We start from the raw sequence: 12,857 nt of genomic DNA, 5'->3' as shown, positions 1-12,857 counted from the left end.
GGCCAGGACCTGCTGAGCACCTGCAATGCACAGGGCAGCCCTCACAAGGGTCACCCAGCACAGAAGCCAATGGTTGACAAGCACTGACTTACAGGTCTCTCAAATAACCTGAGGACAAAACAGAGCTACTCGATTCACTCCCAAATCTAGAACCGACCGCCATCTGTACTCGAATGCCAGCCCTTCCTTCTGCCGAGCGCCCGCGCTATTTACAGCCAACCCTTTCCCTTTGGGTCCCCACCCCTCTGCCTTCGCAAGGACACTGCACCTGCGGCGATACCCTTTCTCTCCTCCCAGACACCTCTCCCGCCCTACGGAACCCTAAAGCGCACACGCTCTAGTAGCTTCCATGAAAGGACACGCCGCCCCCACAGATACGCACACGCCGCCCTGGAGGACAGAGCTTCCTGAAACGCTGCGGGCATCCCCCGCCCCTGCCCCCTCACCTTCCGGCGCACACTCAGCCGCGCCCACCTAGCTGGCCCGCGGCTCCGGCTCCGCGGAAGCGGCTCCTCACCAAAGCCGCGGTCACTCCCCTCCCTCTCGCCCTCCACCTCTCAGCACCACGCTTCCTGAAACACGTTCTCCTCCCGAGAGGCCCCTCTGCCGTTTTCCTTCCCACCTCCCAGGCTGCAGCCCCTCCCCCTGGGCCGGCCTCCACGTAACCAGCGCAGCTCTCGAATCCATGGCCCATGCCAAGCCCTCTCTGACCACTCGGTCTCCCCAGCTGCCGGACAGTGCAGAGCTCTAAATACCATCCACGTGCTGATGACGTCCAGATACCCCTCTCCAACCCTAAGGTTTCCCTGGAGCTTCAACTCCCTGCTCGGCGCCGCACTTGAATACGTATGATAGGCACCTTGAGGGTAACTTGTCCAAAATACAGCTCTTTTTCTACATCCCTCACTTGCCCGTGTGCACACACAGGTCTAATTATTCCCCCAGGCTGCCCTATTTCTCGAAGGTGTACTAGGCTTCAGTGCTTCGTTAATCTCTGGTTTTCATTTTCCTTCCACCCCCATATCTAATCCATCAGCCGATCCAAGCAGTTCTAGCTCCAAAATCCATACCAGTTTTAATCACTTTTCTCCGCTAGTACCCCTCTAATCCACACCACCTTTATTTTTTACCTTCTCTAACTTCCCACTGCCCTTGGAAGAAAATCTAAACCCATTAACATGGCCTAAAAGTCACAAACAATCTGTCCCCACCTTCCTCTTCATCTCAGCTCGTACCAAAGCACGGCCCCCAGTGCCACACCTCAGCCAAACGGGCCAAAAGCACGTCTGCCTGAGGGCCCCTGTACCTGCCGCTGCTTCCCCTAGGCGGCCCTTGCTCGGTTCTCACCTGCAGGACCGCCGGCAGCCCGGTCCTCCTCAGCCATTCTCCTGCCTCAACGCCCACCACCGGCCGGACCCTCCCGTCCCTCTGTTCCGCATCCTCACAGCAGGGAGTACTAGGAAGCTAGCCTGTTTTGTCTGCTGGCTGCTGGTCTGCTCTCACAGAACGTGAGCTCCCTGAGAGCAGCGGCCTCATGGCTGTAATCGTTAACCTCTAGCATCCACGTCTCTGTCAGGTACACATTACACACTCAGTAAATATGAAGTGCATGAATATACTTAAGGTGTAGTGACGAGTACAGAGCTCTAAGATAAAATTACCAGCATCTGAGAGTAGGAATGAGGCAGTAGTAGAGTTCAACCCAGACATCTCATAATTATGGGCCATAGAGAGACTAATCATTGATGGAGGGAAGGAGGAGATGAACATTTTAGCTACCAAAACAAATGTTGCGATGCCATACCTTAACTACTGATTTTATTTTAATTTTACACACTGTATAAAAAAAAGAATATTTGCTCACGTTAGTGGCCATTTCTGATTTCTTTGATTGCTATACTTTGTGTATATCACTAGCTAAAGTTATTGGTCAACTAGACACTATAATAGAACACTTCGGCTATACTTTAAGGTTTTTTTTTTCTTTAATCTATAAAGTTAATTATTTCACAAAAACTAGAAACAAAGAAATGATCTGGCTGAAATTATTCATAGTGCCATGTGTTTAAAAAAAGGTGAAGGGAAACAGTTCAGACATTATTACAATATATCCTTGGCCAAAAGAAGGCATAAACAGCTACGAAGGCAAATAAAATAAAACAGAGAAAGTGTGTTGACCACCTGTCCGGCACCCTCAGTTCCTAAGCCAAATGTTAGCAGTCCTTGACATCTCTGAGTTTCCAAACAATTACACCTTATAAGCAGGTCCCTAATCGGTTTAGAGGCTTCAACATTTGAGGTGGAAATGGAGACAGTTAGACGATACTTACTTATATTCATTTAGGAATAAGAAATGCACATTGCAAAACTTAGGATACGACATAATGCATCATGGAAAACAACGTCAACTTGCACATTCATCCTGACTAATAAGGACGGAAGAGATTAAAGACAGTGTGGACACTTCTACCCGAAGACAGCTAAATTTACAGCTGCGGCATGAAGTCTGAAAACTAATTCTTACATACTCACTCTTGTCTTTCACTAAGCACCTCAAGAGAATTCATTAATAACAGTTTGGAGAAAATACTCTCTACGGTTTACTGGGAAAGTGTCCTTTGAAAGTTTTTTCAGTTCTCCTTTCAGTGTTAGCACATGCCAGCTTCAAATGACAACTCTTATGAATTTCACTAGTCTCCCATCCAGCCCTCCCAGAAAAAGGCAGAAAGGGAAACAAAGGATGTTTAAAATATCAAGAAAGGCATCAAAGTATTGGGAAAAAAAACTGATACATTAAGCTGAGTTAGCTAAAAACAAACAGAACTAAACAGAGACAACTAAGTAAATGAACAGTAGAAAAAAAAAAAGAACATACAATTGCTGAATAAATAATCCCTCAGTAATGAAAGAAAACATTTTTTTTTTTAATTGGGGGAAAAAAAACACTAACATGGAATTTTTCCCTTCTAATTATTGGTGCGCATTCAGATTTAACAACCATAAAATAAGCACATTAACTATAGTTATACATTTTCTTCTCTTTTGGGGCATATTATTAATAAAATAAATGCCCTAAGTTTTTATGGGTAATACTTTTGCTTCTTTAGGTGGGTGAATTCCTGAAGTCTTGTTTAAACAAGTATAAATGCAATCTCACGGATTAAAAAAAACAAAAGTAAAACAAAAAACTAGTACCCAGAAAGTGACTACTAAAGTAAGCATGGTTCCAGAACAACTACATCATCTAAGGGGAAGTTCATAATTTCATGAAAATATTTACTTTAGAAATTTCAAGATGAAAACATAATCCCACAAAATCTAAACAAATCAAATATTCTAAATTTAAAACTTAAAAAATCTCCTACTCAAACAACAGTTATACAAGGGATAACACTACTTCCACTGTATCAGATGGATAGATATAGACAGAGGTACAGATCCAGATCCCAGTGAGCAAAGAGCTTTGGAGCTGGACTGCAGAGCTTCAAATCCCAGCAAACAGCACTTACAAACCCCAAGACCTGAGATGGGTCACGTCACCTCTCTGAACCCTGGCTTCCTGCCCATAAAAACATGGATAACACTATCTACCTCATAGGGTGGTTGGGACATTAATGCCGTGAAGACATGTAAACCATTTAGGAAAGGGTCTGACACATAGTAAATACTCAACAAACGTTAGTTACTATCTCTGTATAGTGTTCGGCACATACTAAGTGGTCAACTGATACTCGCTAAATGAATGACTGACCTACAGAAAATAACTGTAGTTTTCACAGCAATCAGAATCTATCCAAACCTAACTACAAAAAATTATCAAATTATTTCAGCCCAGCTGGCCCAATTCAGGAACTTACTTTGGAACCATGCATTATTGAGATAACTGAAATAATATTTCATTCAAATATTTAAGTACCTACTGCTTGTCAGACACTGGGCATACAGAAACAAACAAGACACAGTTCCTGCCTCATAGAAGGTTACACTAATAAGAAATGTAAAAGTAACTTGCATAATTGAAAAGGAACTCAGAAATTTTCCAGTCCAACACCATGCATTTTAAAAATGAGGAACTTGAAGTCCAGAAAAGTTCAGTTTGGCCAAAGACACAAGTTAGACAGTGAGAATCAAGATTAGAACTCAGGTCTGATAATCCGCAGCCTACATCACAGTGACTCAGAGTACTCAATATGACATAGAGATGAAGACCCTAATCTGCCACTAACAAAATCCTTTCTAAATTATCATGTACTGCATTGATGCAGATCAAGTCAAACAGACTTCAAGGGAGGTGCAAGAGGCACAAAAACAACCCTATTATGATTACTTAGCACATTTTCCGATTAACAAAATGCATTCTTCACACTTGGATGGTTGTAAGTCAGCGAACAGTCTGTTCCATGTAGTTGTCACATACTCGGCCTCTATGTGCATTTTCATTCTCGCTTATCCCCAGAGACGACAATAAAACACAACATACACTGCACTGCTAAACATTTCAGTAAATACTTAATTGCCAAGAATATGAAAGGAAAAATTCCCATAGTATGATGATAATTACCTTAAATGTACCATTTTGGTTTTTCATGTAGGAAACCAAAAATATATCCACTGGTAGAAGTGCTGATGTGATAAGAGCAATCGCCAGAGAAAAGATCGCTGTTATGGTGGAGACAACTTCACTTTCCCGCTGACTTTGATATTTGCGAACATATACCCAGCAGAATGCCAAAATAGCCTGAAATAGAACAGAAAGAAATGTTTTGTTACTGCCCTATGTATTCTCTAAAACTGATTTTAGTCTGTGTTTGGAAGTTCCCAATGGGAAACATTATGTCAAGTAGTGATTCTTCCGGATGTTTAAGCAACATCCACTACCCCTTTATAAACTTATTGAAGATTTATAACTTTCAAAGCCGAGTTCATGAAAGCAGTACAACTTCACTTGGGTGCCAAGACAGCAAAAAAAACAAGCAAAAGTTATCAATAACAGTGCTCAGTTACATATTTCCTCACTGAACACAGTATAACCATTCATGGTTTCACACAACATTACAGTTCTAACTAGCTCTGAACACTTTTCCCTATAGATGGAAGACATAACTAGAAGTTGTTCTATCCTATTCTTACTGCTGAAGCATCACAGAATACCACTTGAATTGAAATTAACTTCTGCCCCATTATTACAGTTCAAGAGTACTATTCAACTAAAGATTAACTGCCAATAATCACCACGCAATTGACACATGATACTATAATTCACATTTCAAAGGGCATTAAACGAAGAAAAGCGAACACTGAAAATGGATGCCCGTGCATTGCAAGGAACTTTTCAGGGAAAAAGCACACTCAGAGGTACTGAGGTTGACATCTCCACCAGGTACTCTCGATAGTCGTCAACATCTTCCTAGAAACTAACAGAGGGTATAGGACTGTACTCTCGCCATCCTCTAACTTGAGATTCCAGCATCAGAATCCCCTGGAGGGCTGCTAAAGCACAGAGTTCCAGATCCAACGGGTCTGGAGAAGGTCCAGAAAACCTGCGTTTGTCACAAGTTCCCAGGTGAGGCTGCTGCTGGTCCAAGGACTACACTTCGAGAACCTCCGCCCTAATCCTAGGGGAAGCAGACAGATCCTGAATCAGGGATCCCCCGCCCTGGCTGTGTTAGAATCCCCTGGGTAAAAACTTACATACCTGCACACCCACCCCGCAAACCACTTCAATCAGCGAGTGAGGCTCCTCCAGGCATCGGCACTTCCAGTGCCTGAGGATTCCAATCTGAGGCAAGCCTGAAAACCAGGGTTTTAACTAAGCTCTATCAAACCCCTGGGACACAAGCTTGGTTTTGGCATTTCATGCTTTTCAACAGATTTAACTTTCACTATAAGCAGATAGGGCAGGGATTCCCTAGAGAAAGAGAACCAGGCGTGGCCTTCCTGACATAAGAGAAGCCACTCTTGGCCCAAGCCATTTAGTGATCTAAGCCTGGCCACAGCGCACATCCTTGAATGGGTCTCAGTAATTACAGACCTTAAAGGAACAAAAGACTTATCAGGCGAGAGAAGTACCAACAGTAAAGATAATAAATCAGTTGTAAACTCCCAATTCTGTTTCAATGGTGGTAAAGATTAGCCTGAAGCACTTTCTCGAGCTGTTCTGCAGAATTTAACCCCGCCTCGGGCGCTCAACCACTAGACCAACTGGAACCTAAGGGGTGATGATGTTGACCTTTTCTGACCCTAGTGACTTCAATCAATTAAAGCTAGCTCTGTGGACCTGTGCCCCAATTCTGTTCCTCCGCTCAAGCCCCTTCAGGAACATGCACACACCCTTAGCTTAAAGCTTCCCCAGTCTTCCTGCTGAGGAGACACTGCTTTGGGAAAGATCCCCGGTGTTCTCCCTACTCCTGCTCTGTGGCGTGGTTGTGTCTTTTGGTTCAACACCCATCAAGAGGCGAACCCAGTTTTTCATGTAACTTCCCTTCTAGTTCAGGAGCCAGAACTGAACTAATAAGCACCACCTAACTAACCTAAGCACCACCTAACTAACCTAAGCACCACCTAACTAACCTAAGCACCACCTAATTAGTTTCAGTTTCCAAATTCTCCAACCACAGTCAAGATCTAAGAACAGTTCCATCACCGCAGAAAAATCCCCTATGCCCCTCCAGAGTTAACCCATCTCTCTACTCCCCAGCCCTCAACAACCACTGTTATCTGTCCCCATACCTTCTGCTTTTTCTAGAATGTCATCATGTCCTTATATAGTATGTCTTTTGAGTCTGGCTTCTTTCACTTAGCATAATGAATCTGAAATCCATCCAAGTTGTTGCATGCCTTTACATTATTAACATTTCAGTTGGTATCAGAATAGCAGGAAAAAATAAGGTGAAAAGGAAAATGTGCTCCTGGGAACCTGGTTGTTGGAGAGAAAGAAACAAAGGAGGAAAGGAAGGAAGGAAGGAAGGGAGGAAGGAAGGGAGGGAGGGAGGGAGGAAAGAAGGAAGGAAGGAAGAAAGAAAGACAGAGGGAGAGAGGGAGGGAGGGAGGGAGGAAGGAAGGAAGGAAGGGAGGGAAGGAGGGAGGGAGGGAGGAAGGGAGAGAGAGAGAGAGGGAGAGAGAAAGAAAGAAAGGAAGGAAGGAAGGAAGGAAGGAAGAGAAAGAAAGAAAGCAAGCAAGCTCTGAAGGGAGAAAGAAAGAAGGAGAGGGAGGGAGGGAGGGAGGAAGGGGGGAGAGAGAGAGAGAGAGAAAGAAAAAGAAAGGAAGGAAGGGAGGGAGGGAGGGGGAGAGAGAGAGAGAGAAAGAAAGAAGGAGAGAGAGAGAGAAAGAAAGAAAGAAAGAAAGAAAGGAAGGAAGGAAGGAAGGGAGAGAGAAAGAAGAGCTTCATTCAAATTCCGGCTACTTACTAATTTCTTTTTGTTCTGGAAAATATTCTTTCATAAAATGTTACTCATATTAATATTTAATGGGTTTGTTTCTAAATTAATTGACAGATATTTAAAACATTCCCCGATTATTTTGGAAGTCACTGGAAGATGAGCCTTTTCTTTCTATCCTTAGCAGTATCTGACACAAAGTGCTCAATAAACTTTTTGTTGGACTTCAAGGAGATCTGCGCTTTTACAAAGTTCAGCGTGACAGGTATTACTGCAAAGAAAGGAGTTTGCCAATAACAGGCAGGGAAAGGGCAACGCAGGCAAAATAGTTAAGCCAGAGGTTCCCAAACTTTTTGGTCTCAAGATCCCTTTACAGTTTTAAAACAGAACCCCAAACAGTTGTTTACAGGTTAAATCCCTAACAGGGAAGAGCTAAAGTTGGATCTGTTTCTTTGACTTTAACCTTTGCTTTTCGTTGCTTTTGTTATTATAACCATACCTAATGGCCTGCCTCAGGGAACCCGCCCACCTGTGGATGGCTGCAAGAAAAAAGAAACTAACACATCTCCTCTCCGAGGCTGGTCATTCCAGGAAGTGTTTTGCAAGACTGATGGCCCTTTTTACTTTACTTCCTCAAGGCCTCTCCCTCTGATTCTGCAAGAGAAACTTGCATCCAGACCCCGATAAAATGGCTTTTCAGAGACACTAGTCTGCCACCTTCTCGGTCTGCCAGATTTCCAAGTAAAGTCGTATTCCTTGCCCTCGTCTCGGGTTCATTGGCCCGTCATGTGGCAAGCAGAGCAAGCTTGGACTCGGTAACAAATCTATCAATAGTTACTACATTATAAAATAAACCAAATGTCCTCAACTGTAAGACAGAAATAAGAATACTTCTTTCACAGGAGGTTATAAAAACTGAATGAAGAGTTCAGCACAGTGCCACAAACAGCACCAATTATTATTAAATGTCACATGAAATAACATCGTAGAGGATTTCATAAAAGAAACCAATACATAATTTTGCTAACAATTATAAGGAAAGGTTTAGAGCAGTCCCCAACCCCTCCCAACAGATTGTGATTTAACCTGTCAGGGCATTAGGGCTTTTAATACTCCCCAGGTGGCTTTAACGAGCAGTCAAGGTGAAGAAGCACCTGGGCAGAGGCAGGCATGAGAACAGATAAACATTTGTTAAATGAACGCACACACATACTGCCTGGGATCTTGTCGAACTGCAGATTCTGATTCGGTGGGGCTGGGGTCTTATGTTCTGTACTTCTAACAAGTTCCCAGATGATCCCCTCACTTTGAGTAACCAGAGTAAACTTACTTTACAGAAACAGAGACTCAATCTTGTACAGTAACGGGAACTGCAACTTGAGAGATGGTGTAAACCAAATTACTGAGCATCTTGCAGGGGGAGGGGTTAGGTAGAGGAGCTCAGATTGATCCAGTAAAGGTAGACAGTTAGATTATAGGCTTTGGAGGAGCCAAGTCTCACCTTTCCTTATGTGGCAGAAGAAAATGAAGTCCATCCTGTTTGCCCAAGGTTACGAAAGTAGTCAATCTCAGAGTTCTAATTCTTTAGAAGACCACCGGCAGCAGTTCTCAAAGTGTTAAGTCCCCAGACCCCTGGCAGCCCCACAACCCTTTCTGGGGATTTGCAAATAGAAACTAACCCCATAATAATACTAAGACGTCATCCGCCTTTGTCACTATGTTGATATATGCACTGATGGTGCAAAAGCCTTGGTGGGGAAAACTGCTGGCGATTTAAGCATGAATCAAGACAATGGCACCAAACGTGCCAGTAGTAATCTTATTCTTTACCACCACACCACACTCAAGAAGGGGGAAAAAAATTTTTTTTAAAGACTATTTAACTTAAAACTATAATTGACAAAGCGGTAAATGTTAACTTTATTAAACTTCAACACTTGACTCTTTTAATACTCCTTGGGGAAACGCATACTGGAAGTATGTACTCAACCTGCGATGGCTGGCTGTCCCCAGGAAAAGCACCTCAGTATTTAAGAGTCAAAAGCCAAACTAGGCACTATTTCCAAGAAACATCGTTTTCACTTGAAAGCACAAGTGACTAACTATGGTTATTCAGACTTGGATATTTGGCAGATTTTGTCTAAATGAACAAAGGAAGCCGATCAGTTCAAGAAAAACAACTGAGAGTATTTGTTACCAGTGATAAAATTCAAGCTTTCAAATGAAAACCAGAATTTTGGAAAACATGTATCCACGACTGTGAGCTTGACAATTCTCAATACTTATTTCTGAGACATTTCTTCTGACAAGATCAGTCGTGATACTGATGAATGGGATATTTTGATTTATATAATGAAAGGTATCCACATTTGGAAGATCGGCATAACTCAGTGAACCAGTATTTTCTAAATGATCAAATGCACCACATTATAAAACCACGCATGGGGAAAGATCCATTCAAAGTACAACGTGGACTTTAATACAACTGAACAAAAGTTCATTGATAGGGTTTCAGAATCCATATTTCATATTAAGAAGCTTCTACTTAACTGAGTTTGGGTGTAGTATTACAGAACAAGGTCCACAATGACCTAAAAGATACTCTGCTTCCAACTACATATCACTAAAACTTCATATACTTCAACCAAAATAATCTCTGAAAAGGCTGAATGCAGAAGGAGACATGAGAATTCAGCTCTCTTCTAATAATCCAGGAACTAAAGAGACTTGCACAAAATTAAACAATGGCCCTCATTACTAATTTCTTTCTATTCCAACATCTAATTTCAGACCTTTAATTCCCTTCTCATTTTATCTTGTTCCCACTGTAGTATCACCAACTTAAATGCCTTCCCTTCATTATCTATCCAAAGTTTGCCTCAATTCCACTCTCTCCCAATATTGTTCTCTATTCTCTGAAGTCCTATTTAATTCATAAAACCATACTTTGGTTTTCAGTACTTAAAATAACCTGTTACAAGGATTTTTGTTTTCCCACCTATCTTCAGGCCCTCCTAAAGGCCACATTATGTTTTGTTTGCATCCTCCTACATTTTACAGCACAACTGCTCTACCTTACATGTTTTTCACTGATAACTGCCAAGAGATTCCCCCCTGGACTTTGATACAGGTTACATGCTCCTTTGTTTTCCTCTGTCAGGGAGGAAGAAATGTACCTTTCGTTCTTCAGTTCTTCTGACTGGTCTAACAGTTAAATTGACATGAGATAGATCAACAGGAGAAAAACAAACGCCTGAGAACATGTATACAGGGGAGATACCCAAGAAAACTCGCCAAAATGGCCAAAGCCCTCACCTTAAATACCACTTTCAGCTGTAGACAGAGGATCCTGGGGCGGGGGTGGTTTGGGACTTCAGCAGGGAGGAAGGCAATTCACATGCAGACAGAAAGCAAAAGGTTGGCAAATACACTTTTGCTGGGCCAGGCAGAGACAACAGGACAGAGGGACTCGGATCTCTAGGCCCAGCGGAGTACCACCACCACCATCACGCCTAGCCCACATCCTCTGCAGACATCTCAGGTGATGACTCTATTTGGGGAACAAGTCCCTTACCTAAATTCTCCCAGCAGCTAAGACAGAGGTAAAAAAGAAAGATTTCCCGAGTCTTCTGTTTCTTACATATAATCAGCCTGAACTAACCATCAAGCCAGAGAGCCATTTTGGGGCGCCAAATTTCGCTCCCCTACAAAGTCAAGTGAATACGAGGGTATGGAAAAGCCAGTGAACTCTCCAAGTACAGGCTTTGGAAACCACAGCCAACCTTCACGGTTTCCACTTTTCTCTAAGCAGAATAAAGTGTGTTCCAGGGTAAAGGCATTATTACTTTCCGGGCGAGGAGTAAAGGCAACAAGAGAAGCCTTTTCAAGTTTTCGCACTTTGGAGGGGAGGGTAGTTTCCGCTGCAACACCTACTGGAAAAACAGACTATAACACAGAGGTTGCAGACACGGTAGTGGAATCAAGAAAGTGAAGTAAAATGAGACAAGTCTTGATTTCAACAAGTGAAGTAAACAGTTTTTTGGTTTGATTTTGTTGTTTTCCTAATGCAAAGTGGCAAAATACTTTGGGGCGGATAGTTGTCCTGTTGAAGCAACGACAGGATGGGCTGGAGACCACGAGGGAAGAGTGAGACTGGGGAAGGGTACGAAGAGAAATAAACTGAATTCCCACATAAAAGCGTTTTAATATGGGTTAGGGAAGTACAACCTAGGCCATTTGGCCCATTAAGGCCCACGTTCTGCTCACTGGAGAAGAAGGAACCAGGAAGCTGGGAAGGAGGCACCTGAAGTCAGACAGGTGGGTACACAGACCCTGACACTGGCAGTGACCGGGGCCCAGCTCCGCCCTGCACAGGTTTTCGCCCAGCAGAGACCGGGAAGGAACGCGAACACCCGGCCTCAGAACGAACACCGCACGTCACCAAGGCAGGGTCGCACAATGGGGAGAGAAGGCTGCAGACCCCCCGTCCTAAGAGAAGGGGCAAGGTGGACCACTCAGAGGGGCAGAGAACCCCCCCACGGGGCGACGACGTGGCGCCCACGGGACTCGCGCAGGCGGGCGCTCCCGGCTCCCAGGGCCCCTCCTCTCCCCGGACCCCATACCCAGGTGCGCCCGCGCGGCTTCCGGGTCAGGACGCAGCCAGCAGCCGGGGGGACCACCCCGCGCGGGCAACGAGGGGCCGGCGCGCCCCTCCCCGCGGCCCCGCCCCCGCCCAGGGCCCCCGCAGCCCCCGCAGGAGCGGGCGGGGCGGGGCGAGGAGGGTCCCGGCCCCGGAGGCCAACGGCGGGGCTGCCTCCTCCCCCGTCCAGGCCCTGGGGAACTCCAAGCGTCTCCCCTACCAGGAGCAGGAGGCCGAAGATGCACCAGCCGATCACCAGCTCGGCTGACGCCGCGCCCGCCGCCGCCGCCATCTTCGCTTCCGGCCGGGACAGCCCCGGCGAAGGGGGCGAGGGGAGGGGAGAAGGGAGCGAGCGCGGGACGCGGCCCCGCGCACCCTAAAGGTTAAAGGGGCGGAGGGGCGGAGCGCCTGGTTGCCTAGGAGACCGGGCCCGCGAGCGGCCCCTGGCGACGAGCGGCCGGGGGCGGGGCGCGTCCGGGACGCCGTGACGTCACGCGCTGCCGGCTGCGGGGCGGGGCTCTGAAGGGGCGTGGTCTCCCGGCCACGTCACCTCTGCGGAATACTTAATTAGGTCCTGGCTGCTGAACCGGAAAAGCTAGGAGCCCACGCGCGCTGCAGCTGTTGTTTCTGCAGAGCTCGGCCGCCTTGGGGGCTTCCACTGCCGCTGTAAAGGAAGAGGCTCCCTAATGTCCAAGGCAGAAGTCCTCCCCAGGTTGCAGGCATGGCGGACTATGAAGGGAACGTTTCCTAGCTGCCCAAATGTCCTTCTGATTTGCTGGCACCGGGGCCCAGCCTGAGTAGCTGCTGGGCTGGACGCTGCCTTATCATGTGATGTTATGGCC

The 12,857-nt window shown here is 45.4% G+C and overlaps 1 protein-coding gene across 2 annotated transcripts in view; it reads right to left on the bottom strand.

Annotated features, from left to right (window-relative positions):
* The window catches only part of LMBRD1 (LMBR1 domain containing 1), a 116,761-nt gene extending 104,259 nt beyond the window's left edge, over nt 1–12,502 (bottom strand). The window contains exons 1-2 of one of the 2 annotated variants that reach the window (XM_059941834.1): nt 12,236–12,502; nt 4,562–4,738 (exon numbers count right to left, since the gene is read on the bottom strand). In XM_059941834.1, coding sequence (XP_059797817.1) covers nt 4,562–4,738; nt 12,236–12,307 — 249 coding nt within the window. In that variant the 5' untranslated portion in view covers nt 12,308–12,502. Of the gene's footprint in view, nt 1–4,561; nt 4,739–11,998; nt 12,076–12,235 lie in introns of those variants that run through there. The other variant, XM_059941835.1, reaches the window with a different exon arrangement.
* Nucleotides 12,503–12,857: the final 355 nt, after the last annotated feature.

Source organism: Balaenoptera ricei, chromosome 12 (genome assembly GCF_028023285.1).
Source record: "Balaenoptera ricei isolate mBalRic1 chromosome 12, mBalRic1.hap2, whole genome shotgun sequence".
Taxonomy (NCBI): domain Eukaryota; kingdom Metazoa; phylum Chordata; class Mammalia; order Artiodactyla; family Balaenopteridae; genus Balaenoptera; species Balaenoptera ricei.
This window is presented reverse-complemented; position numbering and strand designations above follow the sequence as displayed.